At 43.9% G+C, this 17,397-nt stretch overlaps 1 protein-coding gene across 1 annotated transcript; it reads left to right on the forward strand.

The window, feature by feature from the left end:
- The first annotated feature begins 137 nt into the window (after positions 1 to 137).
- kcns3b (potassium voltage-gated channel, delayed-rectifier, subfamily S, member 3b) lies at positions 138 to 3,899 on the forward strand. Its single transcript, XM_053881375.1, has 2 exons — positions 138 to 229; positions 1,897 to 3,899. The coding sequence occupies exon 2, from the start codon at positions 1,901 to 1,903 to the stop codon at positions 3,398 to 3,400; it is 1,500 nt and encodes a 499-aa protein (XP_053737350.1). The 5' UTR covers positions 138 to 229; positions 1,897 to 1,900; the 3' UTR covers positions 3,401 to 3,899.
- Positions 3,900 to 17,397: the final 13,498 nt, after the last annotated feature.

The following is a 17,397-nucleotide window of genomic DNA, read 5'->3' on the forward strand; positions in this document are numbered from 1 at the left end:
CAGCCTCCCTCCCTCCGCTCCACTCCCCTCTGTCCATCCCCCCTTCCCTTCCTCCCTCCCTCCTTCCCTCACTGACCCCTCCCTGCTCCCAGTAAAAAGGAACCTGCTGCCGGCGCCGTCCCATCTCTGCTCTTCCTGTCCGGAGTGAAGCTGCTGCGTGGACTGAGAATGTTCTTCAGCTTTTACGGATAAAAAGTTATTTTCATGGAAAGAAAGACTTCAGAAGCTGGTAGGTGGCAGGCTTTATACCGAACGCTTCTTTAGATTGACAGGGAGTCTTCTATAATCTGACACCAATTCTGGTATCTGTCGATGCGATTGTCAGTCAGTTTGTTCTGAAAGCCTCTTAATATGGGAACATTCGACGTCTCTCTGACATGTTTTCGATAAAGACGAAAAACAATACAGATGCTGTCAATCATAATCACAACAACAACACTAGTAATGTTTACAAAAACATATACAAACTATACAAAATATACATTTTAAATGTACTACTAACAGTACAGTTTGACATGAAGTTTAGAATAAAGTATAAAAATAGAAAATAAAAGAAAATTCTTAGCAATAAGCGAACGAAATTGGTACCATAAAATTGTAACCAAAAATGAAGCAAAATGTGTTTTTTTTAAATCCTCAAGGCTTTTCATCATAATACGATTAAAGTCAATATATTAGTGGTAGCAATTCACTGAACTAGCAATACTAATGCAGAGTTTCTAGCACTTATGCTAATAACAGAGAATGTGTCAAAATCCAAACAAATGTGTTCAAAAAGGCAAGCAAAGATGCTATAGACAAAAACTACTGCTCAGAACTCCTCCCTGCGAATTTAATTTTAAGTGTTAGCTAAAAGAAGCAAAATGAAATTGAACAGTTTGATTCGACGTAAAATAAGCACTATAAAATAACACCAGAAAATTAGTGACTAGCTAACAAAATATCGAGCACAAATTCAAAAATTGTAGTTTGTAAAAAAAAATGCTACTACTAATTTAACACAACAACAGTTGAGGGCAATAACATTGATTTAAACACCAATAAGAAGCACTGGAATGCTAATTCTGATGACGGTGATGAGTAAATAAATTCAAAACATTCATAAAATGAGATCGGTTTCACTCATTGAAATTCACAGTGACTTCTTGTTTCAAATATAGGCATGTTAATATGTTGATAAAACATGAGCACAGACATGTGGCTTTCACTACAGACGGCTCGTCCAGATCCAGTCGAGTTTCAACACTAGTCACTTTGTGTATTTCAATGAAGTCGACAAGATCCATTAGTAGAACCAAAGAGCCCAAAAGTGGCAAGAGAAGAGAATGACATGAGACGTTGATAGAGATAAAGTCTGCAGGTTCCATAGGTCTATATGCCTCGTCTCAGACTGTGTTTCTGTCATAGACCCATGGTTTCTAAGTTGAAGAGCGAGGGTTGACGGTTCATTGACCATGTCACACCAGGACGTAATGAATCTCAACAGGCAGCGAGTGGCTCCTCGTGCTGCTGAGAAATGCAGGGTGTGATTGACAGTCTCTCCAACAGGACAGAGATGATAGTTATCTGAAGTAGAAAGAAGGCAAACACTCCCCTCTGTTTTCAATCGTGTGGATCAGTTTCGACTTGTTGCCTCTTGTTTCCTCCCTGTTCGTCTGGTCTGCAGCGTAATCTGATGCCGCTGGTGATAATCCTGCACTTTAGCCGGCAGAAGTGACAGCCGCTGACGCTTCTTCACTCACGGCATTTCCTCTGTGTGTTCTATTGATTTCTTCTCCTCCACGTGACTAATGTGTTCAGCAAACAGAGCGGTCAAATGTGTCTTGATCGACAGCAGCTCTTAAGTCCTCCATGTTTGATGTGTGCCGGAGCATTAATGTGTCTCTCTGTCCTCAGGAGAATGGGGTATGGGCAAATCCTCCACCAGTGTGGGGTTGAGGAAGACCAGGTCCACCTCAACGTGGGAGGTGTGCGGTACAAGGTGCACCCGGAGACTCTGCTGCGCTTCCCTCACACGCGCCTGGGACGCCTCGTGCGCTGCAAGAGCGAGGCGTCCATCCTGGAGCTGTGCGACGACTACAGCCCGCTGGACAAGGAGTTCTACTTTGACAGAAACCCTCGACTGTTCCTCTGCGTGCTCAACTTCTACCACACCGGGCAGATCCACATGATGGAGGAGTTTTGCGTCTTCTCCTTCGGCCAGGAGATCGAGTACTGGGGCATCCAGGAGCTTCACCTCAGCTCCTGCTGCAGTAACTGGTACCATGAGAGGAAGGACTACATCAAGGACCAGGACTGGGACATTCGGAGTGACGACCAGCAGCAGCCCAGCCTGGACTCGTCGTTCGAGGAGCTGTCTGCTCTGGACAAAGACCTTGCCAAGTTTAAGGGCGCATGGTGCGGGGAGGTGAGGAGTTACGTGTGGCTCAGGCTGGAGGACCCGGGACATTCTCGGGCCTCTAAGGTCATTGCCGTCACCTCCCTCAGCGTGGTCCTGACCTCCATCGTCGCCATGTGCGTCCACAGCATGCCGGAGTTCCAGCAGGTGGATGAAAACGACAAGCCCATCGAGGACCCAGTGCTGACCATTCTGGAGGAGATCTGCATCGCCTGCTTCTCCGCCGAATTCATCATCCGACTCATCGTCGCTCCATCTCGCGCAAAGTTCCTCGGGAACGCTTTGAACATCATCGACGTGGCGTCCATCCTGCCTTACTATGCAACGCTAGCTCTGCAGATGACAGACAGGGACGCCGTCGAGGAGAACGAAGACATAGAGAATGTAGGCAAGGTGGTGCAGGTTCTGCGCCTCATGAGGGTTCTACGAATCCTTAAACTGGCTCGACACTCGATTGGTTTGCGAGCGCTCGGCGCCACTGTGCGTCACAGCTACCAAGAGGTGGGGCTTCTTCTTCTCTTCCTCTCAGTGGGGATCTCCATCTTTTCAGCCCTCATCTACTTTGCTGAAAAGGAGGAGGAAATCACCGATTTAGGGACGATCCCTTCAGGCTGGTGGTGGGCCACCATCAGCATGACGACGGTGGGCTACGGAGATGCCTGCCCTGTGACTTTTGCAGGGAAGATCGTAGCCACCTTGTGTATCATATGTGGACTACTGGTGGTTGCTCTTCCTGTCACCATCATCTTCAATAAGTTTTCAAAGTACTATCAAAGGAACAAAGCCATGGAGGCTGAGTGTGTCCCCAAACCTGAAAGACAAGACCCTGACCTCCCTTATTACAACATCAGAGAGTTGTTTGCTGAAAGTCTGTATCCGTTTCTTGGCAATATCCCCTTCAGGAACAGTGAGGGCAGCGTCGGGGACGACACCGACGCCTCCAGTCTGCAGGACATAGAGCTGTACGATAATGACGCTCGTGAAAACGGAGCTGCCAAATGAGATTCTTCCTTGCTTCCTTTATGACTGCGATCATCGCCTCTTAAAGGCGGCCACTCCATCCCTGACCTTCCGCTGTCTTCCTGCTGCAGCCTGACAGAGAAATATTGTGGTCATAATCTTTTTTTTTCTTCCTCTACAAGGGAATAACTTGTGAAAAACACAGTGTCACTAAAACTGCGAGTTCCTAAGGGAATTACTTGAACCTTGCTCAGGGGTTTGAAAGCCCATTTTCTGCTTGACAGAACTGCAATGATGCATGCAGGCGGCCATAATGTTTTTCAGAGTAATGTCCTGTATTGATTTGTCTGGCAGCCCAGAGCACAGACAAAAATCTAAGATGACACTTAAAAATGGCGTTATTAGATCTGTAGGTCGACTAATGTTACACCAACTGCATGTACAAAAGTAAACGCGTTTTGGATGGAGGTAATATAAATAGACATGTAGAAAATGCATTATTAATGGATGTTGATGGAGAGAAGCTTCCACTGTGAAAACACTTGAGGTCCGTGTTGATGTGTTCGGCATATTTTCGGCATGAATGAAATGAAAACAATCAGCCTCAGGTTGTCGAGCTCAACTTGACAATAAACATCTTAAGGAATGTTTCGGCTTCCTCTGCTTATTCTAAGCGACAGGAGTGGTGCAGGAGGAGACACTTGGTTTCCTGAACTGATCTGCGTCTGAAAATATCGATTTCACGTCCTGCGGAATGTTTTCGCCCGGATAAGCTGCAGTGTTGTGGGTGCTCCGTCAAACTGCCAAGCTTATTTGTCGTCTCTGTTTCATTGCCTCGCCTGGCTCTCAAGAATGTTTCCAGATGATGCTTTTTTACTTCTTATTTCGATGGAAAGTCGAGGGAAAGGAATGAACCTCTGGCTGTATTTGGCACATCCAGTGGTCCTTCTGTCTGAAATAAGTTGTTTGCAATAGGATATTGGAACTTTGTACTTTGGTCTTCGGCATAGAGTTCTTGGCGTCCCATGACCCCTTGCTCTCCTGGTCACACTGAAAGAGTTAGCAGTGAAATGGTTCAAGACTACTGACTCGTGTGGGTTTTAGTTGAGATTTTGTTGCACCGCTTGGTATTGCGGGGTGATGGAGGGAGGGATGCCCCAACCAGACCAGCGGAGAACCACTGTCCTAAGGAACAAGCCTGGTAAAGGTGCCGGTACCAACAGCAAAGTTTCAGCCTCACCCAGAGGAATCAATATCCATCTGGCTCCAGGGATTCTTCTTGCTTTACCTGGCCGAGACTAGCATGACTGAAGGCTTGCGATGTCTCTGGCACTTTAAGGAGCCTCTCCCGATGCCAAAATCAACTCAAGTGAATTTTTAAAATACATTTTTTCTGGATCAAAATGTTTTAAACCAGATGAACATTATCAGGTTTAGATGCCCCCAAAGAGAAGTGCCTCCTGTGTGAGCCCACATTCCACAACTATGGTTCAGGACTCCGACGAGTCACCAAAAACATGAGTGAGAGATCACCTGACTTGTTGTTATATATTTTCAAGAGGATGAATAAGGGTGTTGGTTTCAATTGATTTGCTTCCTGTCTCCCATAAGATGAATTAGCATATTGTTTACTTCACACTCTGAGCTTGTGCACTGTAGGAACACAAACCCGCCGCACTGGTTCACCATCGATTTTCATTATAGACTGCACTTGTTACTCTCAAGTGCAAAAGGTTAATCGCATGCAGCGAATGACGAATGTGGCTTTGAGGGTGACACTCGGAATCTTTAAGTGGATTGATGGTGTGTGCTGGCAAGTCTCGAGGCCGCGGCTTTTCTAAGGGTCAAGAGGAGACCCAGATGAGATAATTCATCTAAATCACAGGCTCCGTAAATACATCTGTTTTCCTGAATAAGTGGCTGGACTGAATGCTAGCTGTGTTGAAATGCCAGGTTGTAGAGCAGCAGTGAGGAAAGAACATGCTGTTTATGCTGTTTTAGTGCTGCTCTCTTCATGAGAATCTGGATGAGATGGCTTAGTTCTTAACGCCAAGTCTTATTACTTATTACCCACTGTCTTTTTCTGTTTGATCCAGTAGAATAAAATTGACTTTTTTTTTTTAGGAATAATTTCACTCACAGTATTTGGGTGGATGCATTAAGAAGCTGGCATGCTATGCTACATTAGCATAGGATCCCAACCCTGACAACAAGTTCATTACGAGTCACTACAACTAGACAAAGGCAAATAATGCTGGGATTAGCTCCAGCAACCCTCCAACCCTGGCTCAATGCTGGACAAATATTAATTTAATCCGCTCAAACATATGAAATACACTCCTTAAATCCAGCTCCCCACAACTCCATTCCCCAGGGCCTTAAATAACCTTAATCATGGGTGATAAAAGTTGAAGGTAATAATGCTTGATGCTCGCCTGAATCACGGCCTGTAAGGCAGAAATGAACAATGGGGCTATTAAGAGCTAATGGTTCGCTATATTTTTACACTACATATAGTTTGACAATGAAATCAATGAGGCTAATAGAGTCTTTGGAATAAAAAAGGACACAAGCTGTTGGTGTGTGAAGCGTTCACAAACAGAAGAGCCGATTCCTCCAGAGGTGGAATTGGGGTTTTAGGACCCGAGGAGTGAAAGAGTGATCTGATATCAGGGTGTAATCCAAGTTTTAATGGTTCTCATCTTTACTGTTTTTAATTATCAGCAGCGTTATTCTCACCTTTTGGAATCTACGGACCAGCGTGTTAGAGGTTGTGAGTTCGACTCCCAGTGAAGTGGCCAGTGGAGGCATTTGAGCAAGGTCCTTCAGTCAGGTTTAGCTTTACCAACTTATACAGCACATCTTGTAGTGCTTTCACATTCTGGTTTTTAGCTTGAGGGACCTGAAGGTTCGGTCATTAGCATGTAAAGTGGTTCCTCCGACCTTCTTCAACGTCCTTCAGTCCTCCTCAGAGACTGAGGAATAACGTGGGAGCAGCGCACCACGAGGGTGTGTTGCGACAGCCACATGCTTTTGGATGCCCTAGATGACATCTACAACTTCATCAAACCATCATTGTTCGCCTGCTTTTTCCTGACTCTCCAGGGCCGTAAAAAATGGCACCAATAAAGCACATGGCTCGATCTAACCCGTAGCTGACACTCTCATCTCTGCGCTTCCATCAAGGATCTTGTAATTCCAGAGACTCTGGAGAGCCAAGGTAATTGCTTGATTCCAGAATGGAATAAGTCTATGAGTCAAGGGTATTTGGCATTAAATGGGGTACAATGGGGTTGAATTACTCCTGCTCTTTCTTATGTCCACCAGAGATACTGTGTCCTGAACTTATCCCCATCCTGTTTTAAAAACACACACAATTCAATAAACAGTGTAGAGTGACTCGTCTCCCACATTCTGGCACGGTACTCCATGACCTGTCCAATGTGAGCACCAACTCCTGTGCAATGTCAGGTAGAACTGGCACCAACCCAGATGGCACTATTATCTTATGTCGTCCTGCATGGCCCTTTCTTTCACACAACCTGTCACATCTGCTTCACTCTTTCTGGAGCGTCTTCGCCATTGGCCTCTGACACAGTAAGCCTACTTTAAACATCCGTCATCCCTTCGCGGTTTTAAAACAACATTCAGTGCAGGCTGTTTACGTCAGTGTGTCTCTTCGTTGTGTTATTGCTGAGGTAACAACCTTTAAGGGATTTGTTTCTCCTCGTATTTCAGCTAACACTCCACACACGAGGGGTGGAGGAGTATTGGGGCGCACGAGTCATGAAGCGCACGATAATAACAACAAACAATGTTAGTGTTCCAGATGAGAGCAATGTGAAAAATTTAGATCTGGAAATCGACTCTATAATGCATAGATGCTAAATAAATATAAATAAAATAAATTCATTTAAAGGGTCCCTAATGTTAACCCCAAACTCACCGCAGAACAGGTGTCACCCCCACCTCACTATGAGCCACATCACAACCTCAAAACATGCACACTCATTTGTTCATGACTATTTGTTAAACTGATCTGCTTTTCTCTTTCATTTTTTGTTCACCAATTTTTTCATTAGTATTTTCACAGAGATTTCAATCTAATACAGTATGCTTGGATACTAATAGCTGATATATATCATATATATGATATATATTTATATATATATATCATATATATAAACGTGATTTCAGATATACTGAAAATAACGCACATTCTGATCGGTGAGAACCCACAGAAATATCTTTGAAACTGACTCGGTTTGACTAAGAGAAGTAAGTAAGTATTCTTATTGGGCAAAATGTGAAATAATAGGAGAGAAATATAGGTTGTTGCGTTCATGTACATACAGGCCTGGTCCACTTGAGACTGCCAATGGAACTTTTTGCGGTGTGGATCCATTTGAAAATAGCAGATCTGCAGAACAGAATAACCTCTGCGTTCGCCAGCCATGCTAGCACTGTTGTTGCTGTGCTTTCACAGTACAGATTTTAAGAGATTCAACAAATAAAATATTTGTTTCAGTGTAAAAAAGTGTGGGTTTCAGAACAAAAATGGCTGCCAGCCATTCATCTGTGACCGGGCGCAGGACCCTTCAGCGGAGTCGAGACTTGACCGTACTGTAACCCCCATTTCCAGTCGAAGGTTGAGCTATGCTGTTCCCATAAACCCTGAGGTGCTCTGCTGCTCAAACAAGGATTGTGTTTTCATCCTTGATAACTGTTGAAGAAGCTTCTGTCTGTTTGAGATTAACCAATAAATATGTGTTTTATCTGTGATGTGAAATGAGTAAACGTCATCGATCCACTTCCCCCTCGTGGTTCTGACAGGAAGTCGATGGCCGACGGGAACAAGTAATTCTGTCTTCTTGTGCCGCGACACGTGGATGAATGTTTCCTCGTAGCGATCACACAGAGGTGTTGTGTTCCTCACCTCCTTCCGAAAAATGGAGGGCGCTGTTTTGCTTAAAGCTAAGGGAGAGCCTGAGGGCGAAGTTGAAACACGACCCTCTGCAGATGGAAAAAAAAAGCAGGTCATTTCTGGAACAGCACTGACCTTTGTAGGTAATTGGCTCCTTTTTCTTTCTAATTACAGAAGGTGAAGTGTAACACTGGAGGACACGTTTGTTGGTCTGCGGATGAAAAACAACATTTTTCACTGCAGATGAAAATATATAGGGTGTCAAGTTTAATAGGGTTCACTACAGCGGCTGGCTGAACAATGTGAAGTGATGTTTCAGTCCATAAGTTTGTTGCATGTTTTGAAAGTTCGAGGTTGTACACATTCAAACAAGCATTATGACCACTTGTCAGCGGCGTCAAAATAGCAGGTAGAACACGCAGTGGTCAGTACCTATCACGTACTGTTCAATCAAGTCCATACTCTAGGGTTGGTTAAACTGTTGTTTAAGATGATAGTAGAGATGTTTTACATCTTCTCAAGCTGTGTTATACACTCTTGCCTTACATGGTAATACACTCATATCCATCACGTTTTTTTTCGTACTTTTTGTATGCTATCTTGCTGCAACACATTTCAGGAGCGCCAGGCAGTTGTTTTGGAGCCCGGCCACTAGGGGGATCCCCTGAGGCTCCCAAAATGTGTGTAACATTTGTGCAACAAGAGGCAATTTAGGAACTTAACTTACATATATATTTTTTCAAACTTCACCTCAAATGTCCTGCAAATTGTGAGAAAAAAAATCAAAATTTTGTCGGGTGCACACATGGCGATTTCTTGCTTGTACAGACAGCAATGCAACGAAGACATGACCGAGTTCAACTTCTCACCATTTAAGTAGTTATGCCATTGTTACCATGGAGCTCATTGCTTTCGGTGATGTTCTTTAAAAGGCACCTCATTATATACAATAAATTAGTAAATAAAAGGGCAGTAATAGTGGTTTTAAAACACAGTTTATTTTTATTAACTAATCTAATCTGAATGATATGATTTGGATGTTTTGGAAGAGAATGATAACTAGATTTGCTTTTGTTTAGTTTTTTTGGTGAAAATCTATATATATATATATTTTATTTTAATCTGTTTGGAAGTATAAAGAGACCTCCAATGCTGTAGATGCCGCTGAAGTGTTGTTGGACTAAATGGTCTGAGCTGAGGTCTACGCTCTCAGAGTGCTTTTCTAGTTTGTACCGTGTCAACTTTTTGTTTTCTTCTACATATCACGCAGCAGGGACAGCAAGTCCTCTCAGTTTGACATAGTAAGAGTTGGACACTCTTCTCCTTGCCTCTCCTGGACGACGAGCTTTGATCCGGAAGGTAGATCCAAGGCAGTCTGAGGAGAAAACCCAATTTGCTCACTTGGATTTAAGCTTCCCTCAGCCGCTCTCCAAACTTGCTCTGCCTTTTGGCACAGCTCTTTCTTCAGCTGCTGAGGCTGATTCAGATTCATGTTCTTCATCCTTTCCCCATCGAATATCTTCACCAGAGAGAAATATTTGGTCCTGAGTGTGAGTGACAAAGCAGAAGAGGTCATCTCCTCACCTTCCCATCACCTCCGGGACTCATCATTTTCTATTACCCACAGTGTTGGACGCAGCAGCAGCAGCACAGCGCTGGGAAAACCCAACTATAATGAAGTGGGAGATAAGCAGCGGACCTGCCGTCCCTGGTGTGTCCTCACTGGCACTGAGGTAACTGCTGACCTCAGGCTGTGACTGTGGTTCACCGCCCCGAGCTCCAAATCTGCTGGGACTGCTCGAAATGAGTTGCTCTGTGTCTGCGTGTTGCAAGGTTGACGGAGCGCTTAATACGAAGGGGGGGACAAGGACTGCAGGACTCAGCGTTTATAACAGCAAGTGTGCATTGTTGGACTGAGATCGAGCTGCAGAGAGGACAAGTGTCAGGTGTGTTCGGGACAAACTGGTGATTTATTGCACTCGTTCGGAGGCGTGTCTTTGTCCTGAAGTTTAGACTTGGGCGGGGGAAATATTCTCTTTGAAAAGTTATGGTGGCATTAGTAAAAATAACTGGAGCGTGTTATGATCTGGACTAGCCGAGGTGATTCTTCATCTGCTAAACAGGTTTCATAGATTTAATAAATGAGCCTCTGCTGACTTGTAGTGAAATAATAACTGCAAAATCAGACTTTATTAAAGTCAGTTTTCCATCGCCCAGTTATGGATTCATCTCTTTGGGGTAAGGTCCAAATATTCTTGTCCATTTTACAGCCTGCAATAACGTTTACGATCTGCCGCCATCAGTGGGTTTGGAGAGCCTGTTTGCCGAGCGTAATATCCTGTACAGCAGGTTAATCACATGACATCACGGCCAGCAGGCCCTGCCGCCATTCATCACCTCAGATCGAATTTACATTTCATTAGCCGGTTCAGAGTGACGGAGGAGGTGGGGTCCCGGTAAAGACCCAGAGGATGAGCGATGGCCGGGACGCAGCTCTTACGGCTGGGAAGACGAAGTTTCATCCAGGAGAGAGAGGATTTAATGGAGGCAGTAAAGAGGACGGGGTGTGTGGGGTGGTGGGGAGGAGGGACGCTGGCCCTTCTCATGAATCACCAGATGAAGAGGAGGAGAGTGGACACGGAGCGCTGGGCCAGCAAAGATGTTTCCTCACTGCCACCGAAATCCTGATTCAAGGAGGCACAACTGGATACTTTGTTAGTCTGGCTCTCACTGAGAATCATCTCATGGGAAACATATCAGGAATTGAACAACACTGACAACTTATTTCTTTTGATTAACAAAATCGAAAAAGTTTAAGACCTAAGTATCATGATGCATATCGAGTTGTAAACTTCTTATCACTGCTCTCCTGAAGTTGGCAGCTGATCAGGAGCAGGATGAAGAGAACGTCGATGATGTAAAAATGTTCTCAGAGTCACTCCTGGACGATTTTAGTTTCGTTAAAGAGAGTCTTGAAAGGAGAGCTGCATTACAACGTATTCCAGAAGGTCCACTTCTGCCACGGAGGCTTATTCTTTCTTTGATATTTTACAAGGAAGGACAAGTGGATCCACTTGTCCCGCTTCCTTAATTGATAGTGTGTACTGAAAAAATGGCTCACACCTTCGGATCACACAGTGCCCTTTGAGTAACCCGCGGTTGCTAAAAGGTTGGTGACCCCTGCTGAAGACAATGTCAATGTGACCATTTTTGGGGTACCACCACTGTACCCGACTTAAAACTGTGCATCTTAAAATGACAACGGCAATTGTCTCAGAAAACAGTCAAGGAAGAAAAAATCAAATCAATTTGAAAATGCACAAGAACAACACCATGTTTTATGTTGTTGTCGTTGGAGACTTCAACTATAGCAAGTGATGTAAGTAGTCTATTGACAATGAAGAATGATTTTCGCATATTATGACTTTGCGGTTGGGCTATTACTTTATATTTTTAGCACACTTCTTTTGTGTTTTTCTCTTAAATGCCTTGTATTGGGGTGCAGCTGCCCAGACACCCACATCATTGCTGACTGCTCCCTCCCTCCCTCTTCACTCCACAGGCGCAGCCTTCACACCTCCATCTCCTGCTCAATACACCAGTAGATTCCATCAAAGAGCCAGTTCTGTTCCACATCCACGGAAGCGACGGCACACTTGTGCTCACTCAGCCATTCAGGCCATCAATAAGCGTCAGTAATTAAAAACCAATGACATTCTACAGCTTTATTGAACCAGTGAGGCGCCTCCTTTTGGCTCCAGTGCACTCCTACAACACCTGAATCCTTTTTTACAGTCACCCAAGGAGGAAATGATGGATCACAAGAACGACTCACAGCTGTTGTGTTCTCCATCAAAGGAAGTCCTGAGAACCTTCCAGCAGCTGAGACTCCGGTCTCCGACTCAGTGTCTCTGGTGGGCGAGGGGTTAGGGTTACCGTCTCCTCAGAGACAACAGGGAACTGAATGTATTTACCTGCTTGTCTGTGTCAGTGACTTGAATGTGGGCCCCAAACATCGGATCACGGACCTCTGGACGTCCCTATTAAAGCACTTTGGATGTGGAAGCAACAGCCTGTACACTGGTGTAGCAGAAGTGTGCCTCATCTTCGGCGGAGCACTTAAGGCGGCGAGGACATAAATCACTGAGTAATTTGCTGCTGCATTAGTCAGCGTTCTTCTGTGTGCGAGTGGCCTGAGGTGACCTCATGTGGGTGACTGATTGAGGGTTTTATCTCTTCCATGAGAGCTGCTCTCTGGAAATGTAGGTAATAATTACAGTAATTGCTCTCATTACTCTCATTACTGACTTGGTGATGATCATCGTTCCAGCTGTGTTTGTTGTTGCCTTTGTGGACATGCGTTTCTCTTCTCGATGTCACTTGAGACTTAACACTTTGGTCGCAGTTTACATTGGAGACAGATGCAACCTTCCTGCTCAACCGTCTTACAACATGTTTTGATGAAGTTTGTGCGTCCACAGCTCCTATAATGCGCTGCAACACTTCAAGATTATGATCAAAAATGAGTCGAATAAAACTGAGCCAGGTGACAGAAACATTGCATGGTTTGCGATCAGCTTGTGACCATGTGACGACGCTCACCAAAGAGTGCTGAGTCTGCAGTTGGAGCTGGTCCTCTCCAATCTGCTCGCCATCCATCATCGGCTTGGACCCGTTCTGACTCTGCCGTCCATCATAAAGTCATCACCACGCAGCTGATGAGTCTCTGATTTATCTCCTCGATTTACTATCTGCTCTGTCCAGTTCCGCCGCCCCCGCCCCGCTGGCACCAGGAGCCCGAGCTGCTCTCCCGCACCCAAAAGTGATGGACTGTTAGCCGGCCAAGATGTCTAGCGGTGGATGTGTTCTGATTTGTAGCGATCACGGAGCAGCGGTAGGATGGTGTGGTGAGTGTGTGATGCTCTGCCAGAGCTCCATTAGAGCAGAGTTCCAGGATGCTCTGGGTGGTTTCATTTGGCGTGGAATTCTATGTCACTCAACCAGGGTCAAAGGTTTGGAATCCACCCCAATACCCCTAAAAAAAATAATTTAAAAAAAATCAATATTTATCAGAAAAAAAATCTGAAAAATATATTGGGAATAAATAAAAATTGGAAAAAAAATATTAAATATAAAAAAGATGTTCAAGAATAAATAAAATAAAATAATGAATTGATAAATAAAAAGGAATTAATAACAAACTGACTTTTCCTTTTTTTATATCAGCTCTATTCATATTCATTCACAAGCTTTTGACTCTGATGTCGCTCCATAAGATTCAACGTCATTACCTTGTCTCCCACTCACCGTTTCAAATATTCAGCCATTCAACGTCTTCTACTATTTTATTTATTAGGGTCACTGAGTCCATCCTAGCTACTTGAGCCACCAGGACTAGAATCCACCCCCTCAAAATGGTTTTCCAGCAGTTTTTGATCCAAGTCAATAAATAAATGAAAGTCTGTTTTTATCAGAAAAAAAAATGTTTTCTGAAAAATTCATTTTGTGTATATATATATATATATATATACTCAGACTTTTCCTTTTTTGCTGTTTTTTATTCAAAGCTTTTGACTCAGGTGTAGCTCCATAAGATTCACCTGCCAAAATTACCTTACCGTTCACATTCCTAATATTCAGCAACTCATTCATTCTTCTGTATTTGCATTTATTAGGGTCACCGGGGTCGAGTCTGTCCCAGCTACCCGGGGAAGAGGACACCCTGGGCTGAAGTTCAGCCCAGATGAAGACAAATATCAACAGACAACCACTCACAAATTAGAGTCATCAACTAACCGATGTAGTTTAATACCGCAGAGGAACCCGTGGTACAACTTTTCTTTTACTTGGAGGTGAAACTGTTCTTTGGTTCAGCTCTCGGGCAGCGACCTGACAGAGCCTGTGGTCTGACTCTGAGACAGTCAATATCAGATAATTGCTCCATTGAACCAGCAGAAGCAGAACATTGCGGACCTGAGGATAATACTTGGGAGTATAGCACTGCTGCTTGTCTTCCCCGTCTCCAGGAGAGAATCTGTCAGCGTGCCTGATGCCAGTCAGCTTTATTGCATGGTAAGCAATAAATAATGCCCTTGCATACACAGCGGCTCTGATTAAGCGGCGCTCCTGCCAAATTGCCCTGATCTCTCCGGAGAAGATTGGCAGGAGTCAGGAAATGAGGACAGGGGCACTTACGGCGAGTGAGCGGCCGCGCTTGGCAGAGCCACAAGCCTCATCAAACTCTCGCTGAGCTTCAGCTTCCCAGGGTGCTTTTTTTTTCTGCAGAGTCATAACAACGCTGAGGTGCTGCTCAATAAACACAGCAGGACTTTAACTGGCCTTTCAGTCAGATGGAGGTTTCTGCATATTCTGAGGTGGGCCACTTTTTCAGGGGCGTCGCCAGCTGACCACACGTCTTCGTTTCACTGTCAGAATGTGAAGCTTCTTCTAATGATTCTTTGTAGCTAATGCTGCGATCCACTTTGTAGGAGAATCAGCACTACCCCAAGTACATAATCCAAGATGGCCTTCCTCAACGTAAACAGGAGGCACACGTTTTGAGACAGTTAAATACGTCAAAAGAAACAAACACATTCAGCAAATTTGCGTTTCCTCTTCATCCTGCAGGTTTTCCAGCACGTTTATGAAGAGGTTGCATGAGTGAGAATAGCTTTCATATGAACTGAAGAACAGGAGAAAAACTGTTAAAAAATGGAACTCTTTTGTCCCACTAAAACATTATAAACAAGGAGAAAATATGAAATATGTATACGTCGTTTTTATTTATACACAATTTAGATTTTCAATATAAATCATAAATATTGGGATTTTCTTTTGGTGAATGTGGTGAATATTTTTCCAAAGTTTTTCCATTATTATTATTAAATAACTTTGATTTATTTATTTTTAATGACAAGAAATACTGCTAAAATACACATTATTAATTTGAACACTTTGAATAAACTTTTGAGTGTAACTGTTGCTGCCTACAGGGAAGGGAAAACAAACACACAAAGTGAAAGTTTCTTTTATAGTTCTGCCCTCACGAGGACCACATAAACGCAGGCAGAGGGCCGCACTTCACCCACATCTGACCTAGATGGACACGTCTGTAATGAACATGCTACACGCTCAACTGAACTCAGAAAAGGTCTAGTCTGATACTACCCCTCTCAAGAGATTAGTACATACACTACACATTGAAATTCTGGAGAAAAACAAAAGTTATTGTCATTAAAAGTTCCTCAGTCTTGCATCTTCTATGAGTGAGTAGCGTTTTAAATGCATCCTGAAACACAAGAAAAGGAACTGACTTTATTACAAGCGACTTCAAATGTCGTCATTGAAAATATGTTTTCTGCGACTGGTAGTGCTGACATTTTGACACTGTCTAATGCTGAATTCCAGTTACCTTGGAAGAGGGAAGTGGGAGCTGGGAATCTCAGCTCCCAGCCAGATAACCTGCAGAATGAAGAGGATTTTTGTGTATTTCATGAATTCTAAACTCCTACGATAGATAGATAGATAGATAGATAGATAGATAGATAGATAGATAGATAGATAGATAGATAGATGGATAGACAGACACACAGATAGATAGATAGATAGATAGATAGATAGATAGATAGATAGATAGATAGATAGATAGATAGATAGATAGATGGATAGATAGATGATAGATAGATAGATAGATAGATAGATAGACAGATAGATAGATGTTTTGGTCATGTGTTCAGATGTGAAGTGCCCTGGGAAAGGCTTCGGCCACCATCACCCGTGAAACTTGTTTATTTTCGTGAAACTAAACCACACCTCCTCCACACCTGGCTGCCATTTTCGATTTAAATGTCACGTCGCTTCACGTCTCAGCCCTCGGCGGCGTCATCTCCGAGGATCCTTCATCCCAGAGCTGTTATTCCTGCTGACAGCAGGGACGGAGCCAATAAACGCTCCCTGTCACATGGAAAATGTCTCCATATGTTCCATTAAGGTGAGCCATGATGGGGATACCACTGAACATGTCAGTGTCGAGCGTTTTCCTCCGGATCCCACCGCGCTGACTGGTGACGGAGGAGGGGCCGTGTGAATAACCACAATGGAGCTACACTGCTGACTACAGCTGAAACACTGACGGATGGCTTTAATTCCATTAAGTGAACCAGTAAGTGATGTCCAGCTGCACGTGGTGCTGAAGATGACTGTGAGTCAGCCTATCAAAGAGATAGGTGTTGGGGGGTCAAGAGGTCAGTGACGCAAATGACATCACTCAAGGCCACCGGCCGCTTTTGAAATTGAGCTGAGTGGTTTGTCACCTATATCAGCGCTATAGTCGTTAGCTGGAGTGATGGAGGAAATCAAGGACAGAGGAGCGTGAGCTCCTGTACGAAGAAGAATTTACAGTCAGTAGCCGTGACCACTCACAAGTTCAGGACACTTCAGCGCAGACCTTATTTATGCATCTGTTTGTAAGAAATCTGCCCCCAGTTACATCAATAATCTTTAATGCGAAGATTAATATTTAGCTCGCTGTGCAGCCGCCATAAAATACAAGAGATATTCACCTAGTAAACACAAACATTAAACACTCTAGATTAATATATGGAAGCATCAACGTTGGACTGAATGTGTCTTAACCATAATGGACTAAAAACGAATGAAAATACTACTTTAGTCATGCTGCCGTGTTTTGGCCTTGGTGTAACTGAACTCGATGACACCGCCGGGCAGACTCACAGGTCAAAGGTCACACTCAGACCATAATCTAACTTTACCACTGACACGCTGCAGCATAAATAACATAAATGTCTGCTTTGCATCACGTCACCGCGGCCCAGCAAGTGGCCGATCCATTGATTTTCTCATCCGTCTTCCGGACATTTTGGAATATTGATCCCAGCGTTCGGATTGTACTGATGTCTTAATCTCTAACCTGCGTCGCTGTCTGTGTGTGCGTGTTTGTGTGGACCTTGTATAGTTATACTTGTGGGGACAAATTCTTGGAAACACACCTCCTTGTGGGGACCTTTTGGCTGGTCCCCACATGTTTAACCCTCAGTTTGAGGATTAAAACTTCAAAATAACATGGGTCATAATAAATAGGTTAAAGTTTGGTTCA

The sequence above is a fragment of the Synchiropus splendidus genome, chromosome 12, assembly GCF_027744825.2.
Source record: "Synchiropus splendidus isolate RoL2022-P1 chromosome 12, RoL_Sspl_1.0, whole genome shotgun sequence".
In the NCBI taxonomy this organism is placed as follows: Eukaryota; Metazoa; Chordata; class Actinopteri; order Syngnathiformes; family Callionymidae; genus Synchiropus; species Synchiropus splendidus.

Coding starts and splice junctions, on each gene's coding strand:
- kcns3b (XM_053881375.1), top strand. CDS start 1,901: ATGGGGTATGGGCAAATCCTCCACCAGTGTGGGGTTGAGGAAGACCAG.